Source organism: Ictidomys tridecemlineatus, chromosome 11, assembly GCF_052094955.1.
Source record: "Ictidomys tridecemlineatus isolate mIctTri1 chromosome 11, mIctTri1.hap1, whole genome shotgun sequence".
NCBI classification, from domain to species: Eukaryota; Metazoa; Chordata; class Mammalia; order Rodentia; family Sciuridae; genus Ictidomys; species Ictidomys tridecemlineatus.
Genome location: NC_135487.1, coordinates 130,982,547 through 131,007,242, shown reverse-complemented (window position 1 = coordinate 131,007,242; position 24,696 = coordinate 130,982,547). Strand labels below are relative to the sequence as shown.

At 35.5% G+C, this 24,696-nt stretch overlaps 1 protein-coding gene across 10 annotated transcripts in view; it reads right to left on the bottom strand.

The window, feature by feature from the left end:
• Arnt (aryl hydrocarbon receptor nuclear translocator) overlaps window positions 1–24,696 on the bottom strand; it is a 74,826-nt gene that overhangs the window by 32,194 nt on the left and 17,936 nt on the right. Inside the window, exons 2-5 of one of the 10 annotated variants that reach the window (XM_078027623.1) lie at window positions 24,097–24,378; window positions 14,061–14,172; window positions 8,670–8,714; window positions 2,826–2,870 (exon numbers count right to left, since the gene is read on the bottom strand). In XM_078027623.1, coding sequence (XP_077883749.1) covers window positions 2,826–2,870; window positions 8,670–8,714; window positions 14,061–14,172; window positions 24,097–24,271 — 377 coding nt within the window. In that variant the 5' untranslated portion in view covers window positions 24,272–24,378. Of the gene's footprint in view, window positions 1–2,825; window positions 2,871–8,669; window positions 8,715–14,060; window positions 14,173–15,250; window positions 15,345–24,096; window positions 24,379–24,696 lie in introns of those variants that run through there. The other 9 variants (XM_078027625.1, XM_013361160.4, XM_021730419.3 and 6 more) reach the window with 9 other exon arrangements.

Sequence of the window (24,696 nt, the reverse complement as noted above, 5' to 3'; positions counted from 1 at the left end):
GGCTGGATCCTCAGTATCAACTCTTCCTCCCCTAGAGGAGGACAAAGGATTATCACTACATTTTTCCAGAAAACAGTCACCGTTAAGAGTGGATGGCTGGGCTGGGGATGTGACTCAAGCGGTAGCGCGCTCGCCTGGCATGCGTGCGGCCTGGGTTCGATCCTCTGCACCACATTCAAACAACTATGTTGTATCTGCCAAAAACTGAAAAATAAATTAAAAAAAAATTCTCTCTCTTCTCTCTCTCTTAAAAAAAAAAAAAAAAAAGAGTGGATGGCCACTGAAAAAATATCAGGGTATAGGCAGGTCAGTGTATCTGTTCTCAACTCTATTTCAGATAGATAATCCTCAAGCAAAATGTCTAAATATTGCATATTAATAGGCTTAAATTTTTAGTTATTAAAAATTACTATAACTATGATACACACTTGTAACCCACTCTTACTGAGGAGGCTAAGGTACCAAGATTAATTGAGCCTTTGAGCCCAGGAGTTCAAGGCCAGCCTGGGCAACATAGCAAAACCTCATTTCAAAAAAAAAAAAAAAAGGCAGCAATGACTTCAGCAATATATGGGGAAATTTCTAATGAGATGGTCAGTAGAACAAGAGATATACAAATTAACATAGTAATAATAAGAAGCATGCAAAAACTGTATATATTGATGAGGGAAAGATTTTATATATATATAAAATCAATTCTATATGCTATTAAATATTTTAGAGTTTTATGTCCTTGAGTTATTTTCTCTACATAGTTCCTTAACAAACTATATTTTTTTTCAAGAAGTTGAGAAAATTCATACTTGTTCAGCCTTTCAAGACTCTTTACTGAATTCCCAAGGATATGTGAGGTTAACTACCTTAACACATCATGTCTTAAAGGAATAAGTGTTTGTAATAAATATATAAATTCCTATTACTATCCTGTTACTACAGAACTGTAATCCTTTATGTACTCTAATATTTGTGAATAAGATATATGAATATGTAAACATTCACATTATGCACTACAAATGAAAACTAAAATAGTTCAGTTCATGTTTTCATGGCTTTTGAGAATTTCAATCAACAGAATATGGACCTATACCATATATACTAATTGATGGCTTGACTTTTTTTTCTTTAGTACCAGGGATTGATTGAACTCGAAATTCTCCTGCCTCAGCCTCCTGAGCTGCTGGGATTACAGATGGCTTGATTTTTTTTAATGCAGTTTGAAAAACGATTCCTCAAACATCTATGTTTAGCTTCTCATTTTATAAGTGGTTCACAGCCAGGCATAGTGGTGCACACCTATAATCCCAGCAACTTGGGAGGCTGAGGCAAAAGGATCACAAGTTCAAAGCCAGCCTCTGCAACTTAGTGAGGCCCTAAGCAACTTCGCGAGACCATGTCTCTAAATAAAATATTTTTAAAAAGGGCTGAGGATGTGGCTTAGTGGTTAAAGTGCCCCTGGGTTCAATCTTTAGTACAAAAAAGAAAAAAGTGGTTCACATTCTAGACTTTGTAATTAGCTACTTCAAGTAGGTTTTTTGGTTTTTTTTTTAATAATTTTTTATTTATGTGCAGGGCTAAGGGCCTCAAACGTTAGGCAAATGTTCTGCCGCTGAGCTACAGCCCCGGCCCTTCAAGTAGGTTTGATAAATAAATCATTCATTTTTTTAAATAAAATTTTTAGGTGTAGATGGACACAATACCTTGATTTATTTAGTTTTATGTAGTGCTGAGGATGGAACCAAGTGCCTCACACTTACTAGGCAAGTGCTCTACCACTGAGCCCCTGCCCCAGCCCAAATAAATTCTTCTTAAAAAAACTCTTATATTCATTTTTTTTCCCTATTGCTATAATTCTGGCCCAAACACTCAGGATTTTACAGCTGTCTTATATTTCAACAGCTTCTACCTACTTCTGTGACTTCTGTCCTTCTCTTTAATCAATTCTATATGCTATCACAAAAATATCCCTACCAAGTATTTTATATGATATTCTCTAATTCAAAGCCTGTGATAGCATCTTACTGCTTCAAAATGTTTGAAAATTTTCTGCCTGATATTTCTTAGTTCTCCAAATGATAGTTTCTCACAGTGGTTTCTAGATGGACAGCATCAACAATGAATAAATACTAAGTGCTCCGTTAAGTACTGTACTTTGAAATAGTAAGATTTTAACTTTTCTGAGATTGCTACAAACTTAATTTTTTAAAACAGAAAAAACTTACTGCTTAATCATATATAATATAAACTTTCTAAAAGAAAAACAAGTATCTGAGTTGAGAAGGACTTAGTGTTTAGTAAAAAGTAAGTACACTTCATTATCTTGATAAATCATCTTAAATAAATTTATCTTAATCAAAATTCCAGTCTTAACAAAAAGTTCTCTATCACCATTTTTTAATAAAATATTAATTTATATATATATATTTAGTTGTTGATCGACCTCTATTTCATTCATTTATTTATATGCAGCGCTGAGAATTGAACCCAGTGCCTCACACATGCTAGGCAAGTACTCTACTACTGAGCCACAATCTTCTTCTATCATAATTTCTTAAAGAATAAAACATATTTATCTATACAGATTTTCTAGTGTCTGTACTAATTTAATAATAAATTCATATATATCCATAGTTTGTGTTCTTGTGGACTCCTAGCAAAAACACTCCTATAACTCACATATATAGAAAAGCAACCTATAAAATATACCATTAGGTTTGAAGCTGAATCTTTCAGAATAGGAAATTCACTCTCATCCAGATTAAATGAAAACTCAGTATAGTTGGACTGCCTACTCCTAAAACAAGGAACAAAATAATCTACTACATTACCTGGCAAACCGCTCCTTATCATTAGACAGCTGATCATCATCACACCTGAAGTAGAAAAAAATGGGTTAATTCAATACACTTGTTTTACATCTATTTCTGAAATGAAAACTAAGAAGAAATAAAAATATTAAACAGGAAAAAAAAGCCAATGGAAAAGAATTGTGAAGCAATGGCAATTAATAACAGCATCCCACAGAACTTAAAAAAACCTGTGACTACATTTCTAAGGTTTCCAATGGCTTCATTACCCTTAACTTATCAGACACACGAAAACAAGATGATGAGGACTGGGGCTGAAATGGCAGAGTGCTTGCTTAGCATGTGTGAGTTTGATCATTAGTACCACATATAAAAATAAGCAAATAAAATAAAGGCATGCTATCCATCTACAATTACAAAAATAAAAAATTTACAAAGAACAAGACTTTGGGTGTGGTGGGTGTCATCTGAGTGTCTCAGAAGGCCTTAGCAGGAGGATCACCAAGTTAGAAGCCAGCCTCAGTAATTTAGCAAGGTCCTAAGCAACATAGGAAGACCCTGTCTCAAAAATAAAAAATAAAAAGGGTTGGGGATGTGGCTCACTGTTTAAACATCCCTGGGTTCAATCCCTAGTACCAAAAAAATAAAAAGATGATCTCATGAAGATACAGCTGACTGCCATGCCAGCATCACTCTAAAGTTAGGGATAGGTAGGTTTTTGTTTATTTTTAAATTGTTGTTAAAAAAAAAAATCCACATAAAATGTACTAACTCAGGCTAGGGTTGTAGCTCAGTGATAGAGCACTTGCCTAGCACAGGTGAGACCCTGGGTTCAATCCTCAGCATCACATAAAATAAATAAATAGATAGATAGATAGATGTTAAATTCTTTAAAAAAAATTACTCGGGCTGTGGCTGTGGCTCAGTGGTAGAGCACTCGCCTAGCATGTCAGGGGGACTGGGTTTGATTCTCAGCCCCATATAATAAATAAATAAAGGTATTGTGTCTATCTATAACTAAGAAAAAAATGAAAAATTTTTCTTTCTTCTCTTCTTTTTTTTTTTTTTGTTGTTGTTGTTTTCTGTTTTTTGATACCAAGAATTTTCCTCACCCACTCATCTATAGATGGACATTTGAGTTGCTTCCACCCCTTGGCTATTGTGAAAAATAGGGCAATGAATGTAGGGTATGCAAATAACTCCTAAAGATCCTGCTTTAAGCAGGAAGATCACTAAAGCACATGAGTTGGAGGCCAGTCTGGGCAACCTAGCAAGAGACACTGTCTCAAAAAAGGAAAAAAAAAAAAAAAAAAAAAAAACCACTTCCAATTCTTTTTAGATATATACCAGAAGTGGCATTAAGGAATCATGGTTAACTCTATGTTTAATTTTTTGAAGCATCACCATATTGTTTTTCCATCATGGCTGCATAATTTTACATTACCACCAACAGTGTACAAGAGTTCTAATTCCTGCACACCTTCACTAGTACTTGTTTTTGCTTTTTTTAATAGTGTCTATCCTAATAAGTAAAAAATGACTTTTCATTATAGTTTTGATTTGTGTTTCTCCAATAATTACTAGAATATCCCTCATGTGCTTGTATCTCTTTAGTATCTATTCAAGTCCTTGACCTGCTTCCCCTGCCCCTTTTTGGTACCAGGGATTGAACCCAGGGGTACTTAACTACTGAGCCATATCTCACATCCCCAGCTCATATTATTTTTTATTTTGAGACAGAATCTCACTAAGTTGTTCACGGCCTCGCTAAGTTGCTGAGGCTGGCTTTGAACTTGTAATGCTCCTGCCTACATCTCCAGAGCTGCTGGGATTACAGATGCACCACCATGCCCTTTGTCTGTTCTTTAATCAAGATTTTTTTTTTATTGCTATTGCTAAATTGTAGGAGTTCTTTAAGTGTTTTAGATGTTATTCCTTCTAAGATACATGACTTGCAAGTATATCTCCTAATTCCATAGGCTATCTTTTCATTCTGCTGATTGCTTCCTTTGATGTACAGGAGTTTTTAAAGGATAGTTTTAAATTATGATTTGAATAATGCATTTTTCTCTCCTTGACCAAGAAAACTCATTCCATTCATCCCAACTATTTAATAGATAGATAACCTCTTTTCTACTATACAAAGATATACTGAGGGAGAAACACCTAACTCCAAAAACACTATTCTCTATTTTGTGGTACTGGGGATCAAACCCAGGGAGCACACATGCTAGGCTAGTACTACCAAGCTACATTCCCAGCCATTTTTCCTCTATAATAGGCCCACTCTGCTATGCTTAGTGAACATACCTATAATGCCAGCTACTGGGGAAGCTGAGGCAGGATTGCAAGTTTGAAGCCAGTTTGTACAACTTAGAGATACCCTGTCTCAAAATTTAAAAAGGATTGGAGGTAGTTCAATAATTGAGCACCCCTGGATTCAATCCTCAGTACAGAGGGTTTAAAAAAAAAAAAAAGGCACATTTTAAAATAATAATAGAGGCTAGGGATATAGTTTAGTGGTAGAGGGATTTAGCATACAAGAGGACTTGGGTTTAATCCTTGGCACAGCAAAATAAAATAAGCCAGACTTGGTGGTGCATGCCTATAGTCCCAGGAACCTGGAAGACTGCGGCAGGAGGGTCAGAAGTCTGAGGCCAACCTCAGCAATTTAGCAAGATCCTATCTCAAAATAAAATAAAAAAGAATAGGATGTAGCACAGTGGTAAAGCAACCCTGGGTTCAATCCACAGTACTGCAAACATAAAATAATAAAAAGTAAAAATAGGGGCTGGGGATGTGGCTCAAGCGGCAGAGCGCTCGCCTGGCATGCATGCGGCCCAGGTCGATCCTCAGCACCACATACAAAACAAAGATGTTGTATCCGACGATAACTAAAAAAAATAAATAAATATTAAAATTCTCTCTCTCTCTCTTTAAAAAAAATTAAAAATAAATATATAAACACATAACAGTCATTTATTATCAAGTGTTATGTACTGTACATAACTACATGTGCTATACTTTTGCACAACAGCACAGTATGTTTATACTAGTAGTACCACAAACATTTGAGCATGATATTATAATGGCTACAACATCAGTAGGTGATAGGAATTCTGCAGCTCTATTATGATCTCATGGGACCATTGTCATATAGTGGTCTGTTGATTACCAAAATGTTATGCAAAGCACATGACTATAGTTTTGGACTAGTGGATTTTATGGAATCAACAATTCAGGATTATATCTAATTGATGGGTATAAATAAATATTAGTGATTACCTATATTTCATTCATGAACACAATTCCACTAATAGCATCTATCATTATAATTAAGAATTCTCAAGAGATCTTTGAAAAAGTCTATCATTGGCAAAAAACCCTGAAATTTCTTCCCTTCCTATCATTTATTGAAACCCTCTAATTCTCCAAGAAACCTCTTGGAGAATTACTCTTATTTGTTAAGTATTTTTTATGAGGGACCAAGTCAGTTATTTTCAAGAGGATCTAGCAAGGTTCATCATTCAGTCAAAACTAGAAATGTAAATCTTAATGTTAAACATTACTATAAAGTAACATACTAATGTTACTGGCTATATTAAACATTATAAAACTAAACAAGGGCAAACAATTCACAATACAAACATCCTCTGCATAAAAATAAAAAATGATGGGGATCGGGCTGTAGCTCAGTGGCAGAGTGCCTGCCTAACACAGGTGAGGCACTGAGTTCAATCCTTAGTTCACATAAAAGTAAACAAAATAGGGGCTGGGGTTGTGGCTCAGTGGTAGAGCACTTCCGAGCACATGTAAGGCACTGGATTCAATTCTCAGTATTGCATAAAAATAAATAAAATAAAGGTATTGTGTTCATCTACAACTAAAACATATTTTAAAAAATAAAAATAAACAAAATAAAGGCATGCTACTAATCTATAACTACAAAAAAAATTTTAAAATAAGTAAATGAATAAATAAAAAGTGGGGAAATGATGTGTGTATGTGCACACATATTCACTTCCAGATGCTTGTATATGCATTATTTCCAGAAGGATACTCAATAACTATAAAAATCTAAAGGGAAGAATTAAGTGTTGGCGAGGATGTGGGGGAAAAGGTACACGCATACATTGCTGGTGCGACTGCAAAATGGTACAGCCAATATGGAAAGCAGTTTGGAGATTCCTTGGAAAACTGGGAATGGAACCACCTTTTGACCCAGCTATCCCACTCTTCAGATTAAAAACAGCATACTACAGGGTCATAGCCACATCAATGTTTACTGAAGCACAATTCACAATAGCTAAACTGTGGAACCAACCTAGATGCCCTTCAGTATATGAATGGATAAAGAAAAAGTGGTATATATACACAATGAAATATTATTCAGCAATAAAAGAGAATAAAATCAAGCAATTTGCAGGTAAATGGGCTGGAGCTAAAGAGTGCAATGCTAAGTGAAGTTAGCCAATCCCAAAAACAAACAAATGCCGAATGTTTTCACAAATATAAGGAGGCTGATTCATAGTGGGGTTGGGAGGGGGAGCATGGGAAGCTTAGACAAACTCTAGAAAGCGCAAAGGGGAGGGAGGGAGAGGGAAGGGGCAAGGGGGTTAAAAAAAGATGGTGGAATGAGACGGACATCACTTCCCTCAGTACATGTATGAAGACACAAAGGTATGAATATGCTTTGTATACAAGAGAGATATGAAAAATTGTGCTCTATTATATGTAATATGAATTGTAATATATTCTGCTACCATATATAACAAATTAGAATAAAAAATATAAAAAATAAAGTTAGCTATTAAAGATTTTTTTTAAATCTAAGGGGAAGAAGTCTGAGGGTCAAGTGAAAGGATGGTGTACTTTTACTGTATGTTAACATCTGCAATTCTGCAATAAATATATTACTTTTCCAACTAAAAAACTTATTTAATAAAACAAACTAGTAAATGAATAAATGAAATCTGGGTAGCCACATAGCCATATAATTTTTTTTAAACACAGCTCCTTTAATTTACTTGTCTAGCACCTATTATTTGACAATGTAGAAACTATCAAGGTAATATTTTCAATTTCAGAAAGAAAAAAACGAAGGCTCAATCAGGTTATCTTCCTTTCTTTATGTCTTACTGCTTCTTTACATGAAAACAAGCCAAGCAATTACTATTCAGCAAGAATATCCTTCCTTTCTGGAAGAACCCCTTCATTAACGTATTAAAAAGTCCATCTTTCAATGTTTCAGAGGGTATGACAGACCAGCACATTAACAAATTATTCCTCCCAATATTCACTTCCTTGTGTAGCCATCTCTAACATTGATTCAAGACATGAAGATATGGTTTGTTTTGGCCAATGGGACATCAGTAAATGTCATAGAAGCAGAGGTTTGTTAATCACCCTGGAAATTGCCCTTTGTACTATAGCCATCACCACACGAAGAAACTCAGTCTCACCTCCTTGAAGGCAAAAGACAACAGAAAAATACACAGGCATCCCAACTGAGTCTCTCAGCTGACCAACAGGCTGAATGCAGTCTTATGAGCAAGTCTAGGCAACATCAGTAGAATAACCATGCAGTCAATACACATAATTATGGACATAATTAATTTTTGTTCTTTTAAACTATGCATCAATAGAGGGTCTTGTAAATCCTCTGAACTCTTCTGAGGGCATGCCTCTGAAATTACTAACAGAATTCCTGAAAATATTCTGGACATTATAAATATGAAAATGTATAGTTTTAGGATGAAATACTTTCATTTGTCCAAAAAACAAAAATATTACAAGTCAGAAGTATAAAGATCATCAACTAATTTTTAGTATCAGAAATCTAGATAAAATTTTCCAAACTCTTACCTCAAAAATTTACTGTTCCCTTCCCCATCATCATCAAAATCCAGCCTAGGGAAAGCCAACAAGAAATACTATAAGCCTATTTATCAATAGTTATCACACAAAACATTAAGAAATTAATATTTCTCAATATACCTACCTATACACTTATTCAAATAGAGAAAAAAAAGGAAGTGAGAAATCAAACAAAGCTACGTTACCTTTTTCTCATATTGCCAAACTGGGCAAAGAAGCTGGACAATAGAAAAAGGGTACCTACTACTACCTCAACACCTCCCTGGAGTAGCAGCCTATCTTTACCAAAGGTTTGCATCAGAGTACAACCTCTACAAAAGGAATAGGAGCCCAGCATGGTGGCTCACATCTGTAATCCTAGCTGCTTCAGACTAAGGCAAGAATATGCAAGTTAGAGGCCAGCCAAGGCAACATGTTAGCAAGACACTATCTCAAAATAAAATAAGAAGGACTGGAGGGGTAGTTCAATTGTAGAGCTTGCCTAGCATGCAAGATGTCTAGGTTCAATTCCCAGTACTGTCAGAAAAGGAGAGGGGGAAAAAAGGAATAGGAATCCACTCAAAAAGGACAAGAAAAAATTAATATGACAAAAGGGAGCATGGGGAGAGATTATGAGGATAGGAAAGATGGTGGAATAGATGGACATCATTACCCTAGGTACATGTGTGATTGCATGAATGGTATGTCTCTATACCATGTACAACCACAGAAGTGAAATGTTGCACTTCATTTGTGTACAAAAGAATTGAAATGCATTCTGCTGTCATGTACAACTAAGCAGAACAAATAAAACAATTTTTTAATTAATATATGAATAATTCTGGGTTTACTGGGGTCTTTTTTGTTTTGTTTTGTTTTCTTGGTACAGCCCTAAGGATCAAACTCAGGGTCTTGAACATGTTAGGCAAGTGTTCTATCACGAGGCTACAACTTGTGCCTCAGATCTATTTTTTTATTTCTGTGGCCTATTCTAAGCCATTTTAACAGCTTTCTGAACATCTTTCAAAACAGTAATATTACATAAGGGAGTGATATAAGACAAGAAGTTGTTAGTCTAAATATATAATGTACATTATGCTCAAGATACAGAGCTGAGGGAGGTAAAAACAAAAACCTTGCCCTGAAGAGGCTTTTTGTAGAGACAAATACAAATATAAAACAAGTAAGAATGGAAAAATGCTGTCTGAGGAACACAATCAATATGCTATTGGGGGCTGGGGATATAGCCCAATTGGTAGAGTGCTTGCTAGGCATGCACAAGGCCCTAGGTTCAATCCTCAGTACAAAAAAAAAAAAAAAAAAAAAAAGACTTGGGGCTAGGGTGTGGCTCAGTGGTAGAGTGCTAACCTAGCTGTACAAGTTCCTGGGTTCAATCCTCAGCACAAAATAAAAATAAATAAATAAAAAGTGTATTGTGTCCAACTACAACTAAAAAATAAATATTTATATATATATATATATATATGCATGCTATGGATGTTCAGTGAAAGAAGCAACTTTCACTTTAAGGGACTTGAGAAGATTATGGGTAATAGAGTAGGCCAATCTCTTGTTAATCTCCATACTCTTAAAACTAAAACACTGCTCATGTTACAACTTTAACCCAGTTATCACTCTTGACATCTCTACATGAATTGTGTGTGTGTGTGTGGTGTTGGGGATCAAATCCAGAACCTTTCTGATTAACTAGGCAAGCATTCTACCACTGAGCTATATCCCCAACTCTCACTCTTAGCATCTCTACTAGTGGGATAACCTGGTATTATAGATCTCTAGATGGAATACATATGAAGTACATGGCATTAATTAAGTGTTTTTTCCTCTTCCTTCCCTGATCATCTGTCAAAATCCTATCATTTTGGGTACTGGGGTTGTGACTCAGTGGTAGACCACTTGCCTAGCATGAGTGAAGCACTGGGTTAGATTCTCAGCACCAAATAAAAAGAAATAAATAAAAATAAAGGTTCATCCACAAGGTACTGCTAGGCTGTGGTTGTGCCTCAGTGGTAGAGCGCTTGCCTAGTGTATGGGGGGCAATGGGTTCAATTCTCAGCACCATATAAAAATAAATAAATTTTAAAAAAGTGCATCCACAACTAAAATACATATATTTAAAAATAAAAAAATAGAAGTACTGTGTCTATTTACAACTAAAAAAATATTTTAAAGGGGCTGGGTTGTGGCTCAGTGGTAGAGTGTTCGCCTAGCACATGCAAGGCCCTGGGTTCGATCCTCAGCACCATATATAAATAAAGATATTGTGTCCAACTACAACTAAAAAATAAATATTAAAAAAAAAATTTAAATCCTATCAGAGGCTGGGATTGTGGCTCAGCGGAGAGAACTCTCCTAGCACGGGCGGGTTCGATCCTCAGCACCACCTAAAAATAAAGGCATTGTGTTGTGTCCATCTATACCTAAAAAATAAATGGTTTTTTTTTGAATCCTATCATTCGGGGCTATGGATGCAGCTCAGTGATAGAGCACTTGACTAGCATTTGTGAGTCACTGTATTCAATCCTGAACACCACAAAAAAAAAAAAAAGAAGAAGAATGTAAAAAACAGTATTGTGTCTTAAAAAATCCTATCAATCTACCTAATAACTCCATTTCTAAGAATCTATCTTAGAGAAATAACTTAAAATTGGGATGTGAGAGGTTTTATGTACAAATAAGTTTACTGTGGTATTATACATAATAGAAAAATATTGAAAACAATTTAAGTGTCTCATAATAGGAATTCAGCACATCTTCCACAAAAACATAAAAAATCACATTAATATATAATATGTAACAATATGAAAATAAAGGCTATGGTAGGAGAAAAGATTGAGTTATGATAAACTATATAACTATCTTAAGATATTTACATATAAAGACTAAAGGAGGGCAGGGTTGTGGCTCAGTGGTAGAGTGCTCACCTAGCACACGTGAGGCCCTGGGTTCGGTCCTCAGCAACCACATAAAAATGAAATAAAGATATTGTTGTCCACTCACAACTAAAAAACTTTTTTAAAAAAAGTCTGAAGGAAATACACTAAAAAATCTATGACTGCTGACTTCGGCCATCTTATTGTTCTTTCTAAACTTCTATATTTTCTAGTCTTTCTTTAAAAAAAATACTTAAAAGACAATATATTTTCTGATTAATAATAATACATATTCATTTAAGAATATCTGGAAAATAATGAAAAACAAAAGAAAATAAGTCACCCATAAACCCATTATCCAGAAATCTGATAAGTATTCTTTTAATTTTTCACTATGCACACATTCTGTTTTTCCTGACAGTGAAATATTACATATACTATTACTTCCTTTAATATATGAAAGTTCCTGTACTGATATATATTTGTCACTTCTAATAGCTATACAGTATTCCATTTTTAAATATAACTTTCTCAGGCTGGGGATGTGGCTCAAGTGGCAGCGCGCTCGCCTGGCATGCGTGCGGCCCGGGTTCGATCCTCAGCACCACATAGAAACAAAGATGTTGTGTACGCCGAAAACTAAAAAATAAACATTAAAAAAATATATATATATGTATATATATATATGTTTAACTTTATATATATATAAGTTATATATAACTTTCTCAAATGATGCCCTAATTTTGATATTTACATTTTTTCTGTTTGCTACTATACGTAACTACAACACATTGTTTTAGAGAGTGAAAGCTAATGCTAAACTCCTAAGATTCACATCCTAGATTGATATCCTGCCACTTACTAACTTTGGTTAGAAATTTATTTATTCATCTCATGCCTCAGTAAATGAGTTAAAATTTATAAAACTCTTGTACATATAACAAGTCTTAATATGTTATTCATTTCATTACTTAACCCAAGGATCATTCTTGCATTACTACTGATAGCAACTAGTTATAATATTAACTACTTTTTTTTTTTCCCCTGGTACCAGGGATTGAACTCAGAGGCACTTAATGACTGAGCCACATCCCCAGCCCCCCTTTTTTTTTTTTTTTTTTTTGCATTTTATTTAGTGATGGTCTCCCAAAGTCGCTTAGGGCCTCGCTAAAGTTGCTGAGTCTGGCTTTGAACTTGCAATCTTCCTGCCTCAGCCTCCCAAGCCACTAGGATTACAGGCATGCATCACTGCACCTGGCTATTAACTACATTATTTAAAAAAAAAAAAAAAAAACGAAGAAAAAAGGAAAATTTTGTATTTAAAACGGACACAATACTATCCATCATTCCTGGCCCGTTTAAAGCAACCTCCTTTCTTAGGCTTTTCCCATTTTTTACCAACTAAATGCAGTATTTTCATATATTAAAGGCACTATACTCGTTTCTTTCTTATAAAACTTGGTGTAATCTACCTTGTATTATATTTTTTAAATTTATTTTTTAGTTGTAGTTAGACATGATACCTTTATTTTACTGATTTTTATATGTGGTGCTGAGGCTCAAACCCAGGGCCCTGCACCTGCTAGGCAAGCACTCTACCGCTGAGCCACAACCCCAGTCCCCCCTTATATTATATATATATATATATATATATATATATATATATTTTTTTTTTTTTTTTAAGAGAGAGAGAGAATTTTAATATTTATTTTTTAGTTTTCGGCAGACAACATCAGCTTTGTTTTGTATGTGGTACTGAGGATCAAACCTGGGCCGCACGCATGCCAGGTGAGCGCACTACAGCTTGAGCCACATCCCCAGACCCCCTTATATTTATTTATATATGCAATGATTAGCCTTGTCAGAATTCAAGCAAATAGGAAACAAGGAGTATATCTCATTTATCATTGGATCCTATTAGCAATCAGTACAATGTCATATACTAATGACACTTAATAAATACTTTTGGAACTGAAATGAGCTCTGTGTTCCATATCACAAAAAGTAATCAATAACTTATAAAAGAAATATTCCAGAGTTCAGCATCAAGCTGGGGTCATGGCTCAGAGGTAGAGCACTCACCTAGCATGCATGAGGCACTGGGTTCAATCCTCAGTACCATATAAAATAAAATAAAGACATTGTGTCCGCCTGTAACTAAAAAATAAATATTAAAAAAGAAGAAGCTTATCAAAATGATTTTGAGAATAGATTAAAAGCTTAATGAAAGCAGCCAATAGTTTTCTCAGCAATAGTGAAATCTCTGTGCTTAGCCACAGTCCTTCATCTTGTAGGTTTTCGCTTTTAAAAAAAAATTACTTATAAGAAATTTAGATAAAAACATCAATTCTATAAAAGGAAAAATCCAGGTGCTAAGGAGATATATGATCATAGTATACTAAGTAAGTAGTTGAAGTGAGACAGTTAGGATTAACCAAGTGGGTTGATCAACTAACTCAATCAGTGTTGTTTATAGGAGAAATATTCATGACACTATACTCAAACTTACCCTGGTCGCCGCTTAATAGCTCTCTGGACAATGGCTCCTCCACCTTGTATCCCAGGGGCAGGGTTTCCAGAGGCAATGGCTGGACCTAATGATGGTACATCTGATGTCATTTCTGTCATAGAAAAACATTTTAAAAAATAAGATCTCTGCTTGGGTCTATGAAAGGTTCAAGCTATAGATAAAATCTCGGTTATTTATTAGAACTACCAAATATTCATATCCATATTGGTCTCCTTGAATTTTCACATTGGGAAATGGTTTTACCATATTTCAGTTTTCCCCATTTAGTAAAGTTTAGAATATGGAGTACCATATTCTGTAGCCTTCACTTTTAAAAAGTTTTATATATTTATTTAGGTACCAGGGATTGAATAGGGATGCTCAACTAATAAGCCACATTCGCAGGCCTTTATGCATTTTATTTAGAGACAGGGTCTCACTAAGTTACTTAGGGCCTCACTAAGTTTCTGAGGCTGGCTTTGAACTCACAATCCTCCTGCCTCAGGCTCTCGAGCCATAATAAGCTTTTTGGCGGGGATACCAGAGATTGAAGTCAGGGACATTTGACCACTGATCTACATCCCCAGCTCTGTTTTGTATTTTATTTAGAGACAGGGTCTCAATGAGCTGCTTAGCACCTTGCTTTTGCTGATAGCTTTGAACTCATAATCCTCCTGTCTCAGTCTCTCAAGCCGCTGGGATTACAAGCTTTCACCACTGCACCCAGATCATAATAAGCTTTTAACAGTGACATAATATTAATTTAAAACAAACTCATACACAAAATGCATATTGGTTTATACCTTTATAAATGTATATTGGTTTATACATTTATTCATGCAACAAATATAACTGAACTACTTTTATATATTTTAATTAGAAAAGCAAACTGAAAAGCCTGATACTAATAATAACCTAAATTCAAATACTTAAAATAAAATTATATAGAGTAAAACTGAAGCTGGGCATGTTGGCACAAACCTATACACCCAGCTACCTGGGAGGCTGAAACAGGAGGACTATGAGCTCAAGGTTAGCCTGGGCAATACAGTGAGACTCTGTCTCGAAAATAAATAAATAAATAAATAAGCAAGCAAGCAAGCAAGCAAGCAAGCTACTGGGTGCTGAACACCTGTAATTCCAGGTCCTCAAGAGGCAAAGGCAGGAGGATCATTAAGTTCAAGACCAACCTGTGAAGCTTTGTGACACTTGTCTCAAAATAAAAAATAAAGAGGTCTGGGACTGTAGCTCAATGGTAGAGTGCTCCTAGATTAATCCTCAGTACTGAAAAGTAAATAAAAGTTTTTTTTTTAAAAAAAGGAAGAAACAGAGTAAAACTGAAAGTCCCTCACTTTGTCTTTCTTGCCTGCTCCTAACAACTCACCTCTCCTTCCAATTCAATTCCATCTACCAGGAGTAACTACTGCTAACAGGTACATCTTATCTCTTTATCAATTTTCTCTAAGTTTATATATACTTATCTTTGGAATAAAAAACAGATACCTCTTTTCATAGTAAAAATGAAATTTTGCTCTGCAACTTCTTTTTTGTCATTTAAATATATATCATAGATATTGTATATTATATATAATATAAAATTATAAATAATATACAATCACACATATACCTCATTCTTTTTTAAAAACATTTTATTTTAGTTGTAGATGGACACAACATCTTTATTTTATTTATTTATTTTTTTATGTGGTGCTGAGGATGGAACCTAGTGCTTCACACATGCGAGGCAAGCTCTCAACCACTGAGCCACAACCCCAGCCTACCTCATTCTTTTTTATGACTTCATGTTATTTGATTCATATTGTTTAACTATGTACCATGTATGTATGTATGTATATATTTGGAATTTTTTATGTTACAGAGCAAATTTTAATATTTTAGGATATGTCCCACAGGGATAAAAAACAACAAAAACAAAAAAAAAACCCACTAGGATAAAGTAACCTCTCAGTCCCAGGAGTGGTCCAGGGGAAAGAGAGGCTACCTGAAGTATGGAAACATGAAAGGGACCTCCTACAGACTCAAGGCAAAGGGAATGCCATCGATGCTGGGACCTAAGCAATACACAAGGAATCATGAGCATGGTGGAGCTGACTCCAAGTTCATAGGCAAAGTGCAAAGGAATTAGACACAAAGCTATTTGGGCTCCTTCTTGTTTGCCTATGTTTGCTTCAGCAGCATGATCTCCAAGTCCCTTTGCTTATGTGGGCAGCAGCAGAAACCCATCACCTTGACCATTACCCTCAGAGTTGTACTGCTTGTTCACATTGGGATGGGCTCACACTGTTTTCCGTGGGCCATGGCTACAGCAGTAGCTCCGGTCTGTTTTGGTTATGTCAACTCATTCTGTCTGACACTGCAGGCCTCCAAATGTATCATATTTTATTCAACCATTCTCCAACTGACTGACATTAAGGTTATTCCCAATTTTTAACTATTATAAATAATGTACCATTATTATAAATAATATACATTTACATATAAAGCTTTAAGTACTCTTTTTTTTTTAAGAATTTTAATATTTTATTTTTTAGTTTTCGGCAGACACAACATCTTTATTTGTATGTGGTGCTGAGGATCGAACCCGGGGCGGCGCGCATGCCAGGCGAGCGCGATACCGCTTGAGCCACGTCCCCAGCCCGCTTTAAGTACTCTTGCTATTTAGGATGTATTTCTAAAAGTGAAATTTGTTTCTAAGCATATAAGCACTTAAAATTTTTGATATTATTAAATTTTTAATAACTGCTAGAATTACTTGAAAACAGTTTCACGTTATTTCCCACATTTTTATAAAGTGATTAGTAAATGAGAACATAGAAACCATTGAGCAATGATTCATATTTCTACAAGAAACCATTGAGCAATGATTCACATTTCCATTTACAATGAATATTCATTGGGGGTGTTCAGACCCATTCTTTGCACAATGTTAACTTGCTTTCTTTTCTTTTTTTTTCCTGCAGTAACAAATTTTAATTTAAAATTATATTCAAAGTATATTCACACCAATTCGTATATTTATACATATACTTTGCATAATAATGTCCATCATATTCCACCATCATTTCTAACCCCAAGCACTTAAAATTTTGATGGTTACTACTAAATTACATTCTAAAAAGACCACAACACGACATACCTAAACTAACCCAGTATCAGAAAACCTATTTCACTCATTGGCATTCAATTTAGTTTTAAAAAATCTGAAATGTGGGATTGGGGCTGTGGTTCAGTGATAGAGCGCTTGCCTTGCACATATGAGGTACCGGGAATCCTCAGCACCACATAAAAATAAATAAACAAAATAAAGGTACTGTGTCCACCGACAACTATATATACAGATATATATATATATATTCTGAAATGTGAAATGCTCCAAAAAACCAAAATTTTTTGTGTGCCAATATGAGAGCACAAGTAGAAAATCTCATACCTGACTTCAATGTAATGGGCTAAAGTCAAAACACAATTACCTTTAAGCTATATTTGGGGGTACGGGGAGTTCCAGGGATTGAATTCAGGGGCATTCAACCACTGAGCGGCATCCCCAGCCCAATTTTGTATATTTTTTAGAGACAGGGTGTCACTGAGTTGCTGCATCTCGCTGTTGCTGAGGTTGGCTTTGAACACCCAATCCTCCTGAGTTGCTGGGATTACAGGCGTGCACCTATGCCCTGCTTTAAACTATATGTTTAAAGTATAGGAAACAATGTATTTTGTGATTATACTTGAATGCCATCCACAAGAGATAGATATATATATCTAAAACACTTCTTGTCCTAAGCATTTCAGAAAAGGGATACTAAGTCTTTTTTATTTTTACCAAGTTTTTTAACATTTTTTAAATAGACACAATACTTTTATTTTATTTGTTTATTTTTGGAGGATCAAACCCAGTACCTCACAAGTGCTAGGCAAGTGCAAGGCCACTGAGCCACAACCCAAGCCCCTATTTTTACCAAATCTTAAAGGTAAAAATGATACATTTGTTTTCCCTAGCATTATGTTTCCTTTTAGATTTGGAAGTCATCTGAAATAAGAGTTGACTCTTCATAGCTTTCATATTTTTATGATGAATAATGTGGGCTATGGCTTCGATATCATTTAACTGTTTAATATGAGTGTCCACCAAAGGTCCACTGTTAAAGGCTTGATCCTCAGGTTAGCACTAGTGGGAAGTGTTGTTGAACCTTTGGGAGGTGGTGTCTAATGGAAGGTTCCTAGGTCATAGGGGTCATACCCCTGAAAGGGATTGTAGAAACTCACCCATCATGTTTCTTCCTTTACTTCCTCCTCCCTCTGTCTCCTGGCTCACAATGCACTAACTCCCATACACGCACTAAACAAAACTGAGCAGATATAGGCAACATGCCTTTCGACCTCCAGAACTATCACTAAATAAATCTCCTCTCTTCATAAATTAGTTATCTCAGGTATTTCATTAAAGCAACATAGAGCAGACTAATACAAGGTGTCCTTTTCTGATAAATTTTTAGTATGCAAAGATTAAGCCAGGCATGGTAATTCCAGTGACTAGGGAGCTGAGAGGAGGACCACAAGTTCAAGGCTACCCTAAGCAAAGCAAGATGCTAAACAACTCAGTGAGACCCTGTCTCTAAGTAAAACACAAAATAGCTGGGGATGTGGCTCAGTGGTTGAGTGCCTTTGAGTTCAGTCCCCAGTAACCACCCCCCCACACCCCAGCAAAAAAAAAAAAAAGATTAAGTCCTTTGTCTTTTATGTACTAAGAATATTCTTGGGCTGGGGATGTGGTTCAAGTGGTAGCGTGCTCGTCTAGCATGCATGGAGCACTGGGTTCGATCCTCAACACCACGTTAAAAAAAAAAAAATGAAGTAAAGATATTGTGTCCACCTAAAATTAAGAAATAAATATTTTTTAAAAAGAATATTATCACCATCTATATTACCTTTACTATACAGTTTTCATTTTTATTAAATATTTTTAGTTGTTGGGCTGGGGCTGCAACTCAGTGGCAGAGCACTTGCCTAGCACATGTTCAATCCTTAGCACCACATAAAATAAACAAATAAAATAAAGGCATTCTATCCATCTACAACAACAAAAATTTTTTAAAATATTTTTAGTTGTAGACGGACATAATATTTTACTTTATTTATTTATTTATTTATTTATTTTCGGTACCAGGGATTGAACTCAGGGGCACTCAGCCACTGAGCCACATCTCCAACCCTATTCTGAATTTTATTTAGAGACAGGGTCTCAGTGAGTTGCCTAGTGCCCCACCATTGAGTTGCTTAGCTCCTTGCTTTAGCTGAGGCTGGCTTTGAACTTGCAATCCTCCTGTCTCAGCCTCCTGAGCCACTGGGATTACAAGTATGTACCACCGCACCCAACTTATTTATTTATTTTTATTGACCCTGAGGATCAAATCCAATGCCTCACACATGCTAGCATTCTACCACTGAGCTTCAACCCCAGCCCACAGTTTTCATTTTTACGTTGTTAAAGTTACCAATGTTCTTCTAAATAGTTCCTAGACTTCTGCCTTGCTCAGGAAAGTTCACCTACCTCCTGGCTTTCTTCTACATTTTCTTAATACATTTTTGTTCACATTTTAGATCTTTAATTCATCTGGAATTTACTGGATATGGTTTATGGGATGCTAATTACAGTCAGGTGCTGCTTAATAGTTGAGGTGAACAATGAACTACATATACGATAGTCTGTGAGATTATATCACCTAATGATATCATAGCCATCAGAGATTGTGTAAATACACTTTACAATGTTCACACAATGACAAAACCAACTGATGCATTTCTCAGAATTTATCCTGTTATTAAGCAATGTGACTATTTTCTTCCAAGTGTATAGCTAATTATACCAACATTGTTTGCTTAATATTCCATTTTTCCTCACTTATTTAAAAGTATATCCTTTATTATACATTAAATGGCCGTGGACATTTGGTGTCTTTCTACACTTGCACTTTGCATTAATGTATTTTTCTAATCCTATTCAGTACTAAACACTTGATTATATCAGCTTTACATTATATCCTAATCACCTAATAGAAAAACTGTATTCCCCATTTTTTATAACATTTTCTTCTTAAGTGTCACACACTGACTTTTGCTTCCAGAACAATGAAGTACATATACCATTCCCTATTCCTTCTGCTAAATACAACAAAAATCCTGTGCGTTATATAAAACAAATATGAGTACTTTGAAAATTGGTGAGAAAGGCAGAACAGCTAGAGACCTCATGATTAGAGGAATGACATAGAGATAAGTTCCCAGAATTCTCTTTTTATCTCCTATGTTCCAGACATGGGGCTGAAGAAGTCAGAAACCTAGAAATGTCAAGGGGCAAAGACAAAAATAGCCCCTCAAAAGCCTGTTCTCTCTAGCCAAAGGATCAGAAAAAGGGGCACCTTCACAAAACAAGATAATACTTAGGGAACTGCCAATTTTGACAGGAAAAATTATGACCCCAGTCTTACCTATATAAGTAAAAGCTGAGTGGGGAGTGCAGACTTCTGCACTTGTAAAGCTACAACAAGGCACCTCAACATATAGGGCGCCATCAGAGAAGGCCAAGTAGAGATCCAGAACTTTCATCTTCCCTGGTCAGAAATAAGGACCTACCCTTTACCATGTATGTGGGAGGGATGATCTGTAATTCCCATCATCACTCAGCATAACAAGATGTCCTCACCTCAGGTGTCAAAAGAGGCAAATGAGATTGGGTGTGGGGGTACACGCTCATAATCTCAGCAACTCGGAGGGCTGCAGCAGGAAGATGGCAAGTTCAAATCCAGCCTCAGCAACTTAGCAAGACCCCAAGAAACTTAGTGAGATCCTGTCACAAATTTTTTAAAAAAGTAAAAAGGGTAGGGATGGGACTAAGCAGTTAAGCGCACCTGAGTTCAATCATCCCTGGTACCAAAAAAAAAAAGGCAAAGTGGGAACCTCAAATTCTATCTCTACCTAGCAGTCTATATAATACTTCCCTTTCTCCTGCCAAAGTCATGTCAATGGAAGGCAGCAAAAAAAAGGTTTAAACATGCAACATCACACAACACAAAATTTTCCAGGTTTTAATTTAAAAAACTACCTGTCATATCAAGAAATAGAAAGATCTCAAATGGAATGAATGGATGCCAACACTGAGATGACAACGTTACAATTAACTAACAAACATTTTTTAAGTATGTATGATAAAAATGCTTCAAAAGCACCTAAAAACACAGTTGAAACAAATGAAGGGGAAAAAAATTTCAGTAAGGAAATAGGGGTTATAAAAAGAACTCAATGAGGGCTGGGGTTGTAGCTCAGCGGTAGAGTGCTTGCCTTGGATGTCATGAGGCACTGGCTTCAATTCTCAGCACTGCATATAAATAAAAAATAAAGGTCCATCAACAACTAAAACAAACAAATAAATATTTTTTAAAAAAAGAACTCAATGGAAATTTTAGAATTGAAAAATATAATAACTGAAATAAAACTTCATGATGATCTCAGCAACAGAACAGAGGACATAAAAGAAATAATCTGTGAAACGAAAGACAAAACACTAGAAATTACCTAATCTTAATGACAGAAAACAGACTGTAGGAAAAAATAGACATGAAAAAAAAATTGACAGAGCCTAGGGAACCCTGGTGCTAAAACAAAAACATCTAACATTTCTGTCACTGGAATCTTGTAAAGACATGAGAAAGAAGGCAGGGCTGAAAAGATAACATCTTGAAAATTACCATCTATGGTGGAAGATATAAGCCTACAGATTCAAGAAGTTGTATGAACCCCAAAAAATCCATTAAAACAACATCATAATTAAACTTCTGGAAAGTAAAAACTAAGGAAAAATCTTGAAAATAGCTACAGAAAAATGGCACCTTAATTACAAGGGGAAAACAATTCAAATGACATTTAACTTTTCATCAATAATCATGGGAGGCCAGAAATAAGTGGGATGACATTTTTTTTCTAAGTATGAAAGAACAGAACTGCCAACCTAGAATCCTAACACTCAGTAAAAATATCACTAGGGAATAAGGGGGAAATTAAGACATTCTCCAATAAAGGAAAATTACAAAGAATTTGCCAACAGCAGACCTATCCTAAGAGACTGATTAGAGAAAGTCATTTAAACACCAGGGACATTATAAAAGAGGGAATTTTGCAACATCAGAAAAGAAGGGGCTGGGGATGTGGCTCAAGCGGTAGCGCGCTCGCGTGGCATGCGTGCGGCCTGGGTTCGATCCTCAGCACCACATACCAACAAAGATGTTGTGTCCGCCAAGAACTAAAAAATAAATATTAAAAATTCTCTCTCTCTCTCTCTCTCTCTCTCTCTCTCTCCTCTCTCTCTCCTCTCTCTCAGTCTCTCTTAAAAAAAAAAAAAAAAAAAAAAGAAAAGAAGAAAGACCACAGTAAGCAAAATTCAGGTAAAAATCAATAGTTTCACTTATTTTGTGTTTTCTAAATTATGTTTAGTAAAAACTACAACACTGTCCAATGTGTTTCTAATATGTAGCCCATATACTTAATATAATTATATAAGAGGGTTATACATACAAATGGAGGTAAGGTTTTTACACTTTACTCAAAATGGTAAAATGAAGACATCACTGGACTATGTAGTTTATATATGGTGTAATGCCTAAAACAGTCACTAGAAGGCTATCCAATTAGGTATACTATAAAACACTATTGGTAAAATGATTAACCTACAGAAAGACAAGAAAAAAAAACAGAGAAACAAAACAAAGAGAAAAGAAAAAATAAAGTAGCAGACTTAAGCTTTCACATACCAATAATTTTATTCAATGTAAATGGTCTAAATACATCAATTAGAAGGCAAAGATGGGCAGAGTGAATCAGAAAACATGACCCAACAATACATGCTATGTACAAGAAATTCATTTCGGGGCTGGGGATGTGGCTCAAGCGGTAGCGCGCTCGTCTGGCATGCGTGCGGCCTGGGTTCGATCCTCAGCACCACATACAAACAAAGATGTTGTGTCCACCAAAGATTTCAAATAAATAAATAAATAAATAAATATTTTTTAAAAATAAAATAATAAGGCAATTCGCCAAGAAAACACCAGACACAGTGGTACACACCTGTAATCTCAGCAGCACGGGGGACTGAGGCAGGAGGATTTTGAGTTCAAATTAGCCTCAGCAACTTAGCAAGGTCCTAAGCAACAAAGCAAGACCCTGTCTCAAAATAAAACAGATGTGGCTCAATGGTTAAGCATCCCTGGGTTCAATTCCTGGTACCAAAAAAGAAAAAGAAAATACAGCAATTCTAAATCAGCATGCACCAAACAAGAAAAGTGCAAAATATGCAAAACAAAAACTGAGAGAACTGAAAGGAGAAAACAATCATAGTTGGAGACTTGAAAGCCCCTCTGACAAATGACAATCAGAAAATCAGCAAAGATGGCTAGGGGTTGAATCCCCATCACCTCAAAAAAAAAGGGAGGGGGGTGCTGGTTGTGGCTCAGTAATAGAGCACTTGCCTAGCATGTGTGAGGCACTGAGTTCAATCCTCAGCACCACATAAAAATAAATAAAATAAGGGTATTGTTTCCATCTACAACTAAAAATAGTAAAAAGAGAGAAAGGGAGAGAGAAAGAGAAAAGAAAATACATAAAGAAATGGAGGAAATCAACTTTTATCAACCAACAGGCTCTGATTAACATTTATAGAAACATACTAACAACAGAAAATACACATTCTTTTCTTTCTTTTGAGTGTGGTTTTAGGGATTAAACCCAGGGGTACTCTACCACTAAGATACATCCTAAGTCCTTTTTATTTTTCATTTTGAGATAGAGTCTTGCTAAATTGCCCAGGCTGGTATCAAACTTACAACAGTCCTGCCTTAGCCTCCTAAATTCCAGGAATTATAGGCATGTATCAACACATCTAGAGATACAAGTGTCCCTGAAAAATATGCCAAGGTAGACTAGATCTGAGGCCATTAAAAAAAAAAAATACAGCTAATATTGTACTCACGATAAAATACAGGATTCTGTTTTTCACCTGAGACTGGAAAATGTGCAGTCTTTTGGAAATATCTTCTTTCACAATTTAAACAGTGTGGGAAGTTAGAAGTTATAGCCAAAACAAAAATTCTAGAAAAGGAGATATAAGGTATACAGATCCTAAAAGACTCTGCAAAAGAACCCATCAAACGGGCTGGGGATGTGGCTCAAGCGGTAGCACGCTCGCCTGGCATGCATGCGGCCAGGGTTCGATCCTCAGCACCACATACAAAGATGTTGTGTCCGCCGAAAACTAAAAAAAAAAAAAGAACCCATCAAAGGATGAAAAGACAAGTTACAGAGATGAGCAAACATTGGCAAATCATATATCCACAAAAAAACTAATATCCAAAGTATAAAAAGGACTCTCAAAACTCAACACTAAAAAGGCAAACAGTTCAAATATAACATGGGCAAAAGTCATGAAAAGATATAGTGAGAAAAGTGAACCAGTAGGCATCACAAAAACAGACATTAAATTCTACTTCTGAGCTATAGTTACAAAAACAGCATGATATTGACACCAAAACAGACATGAAAATCAACAGGACAGAATAGAAGACACAAAAAC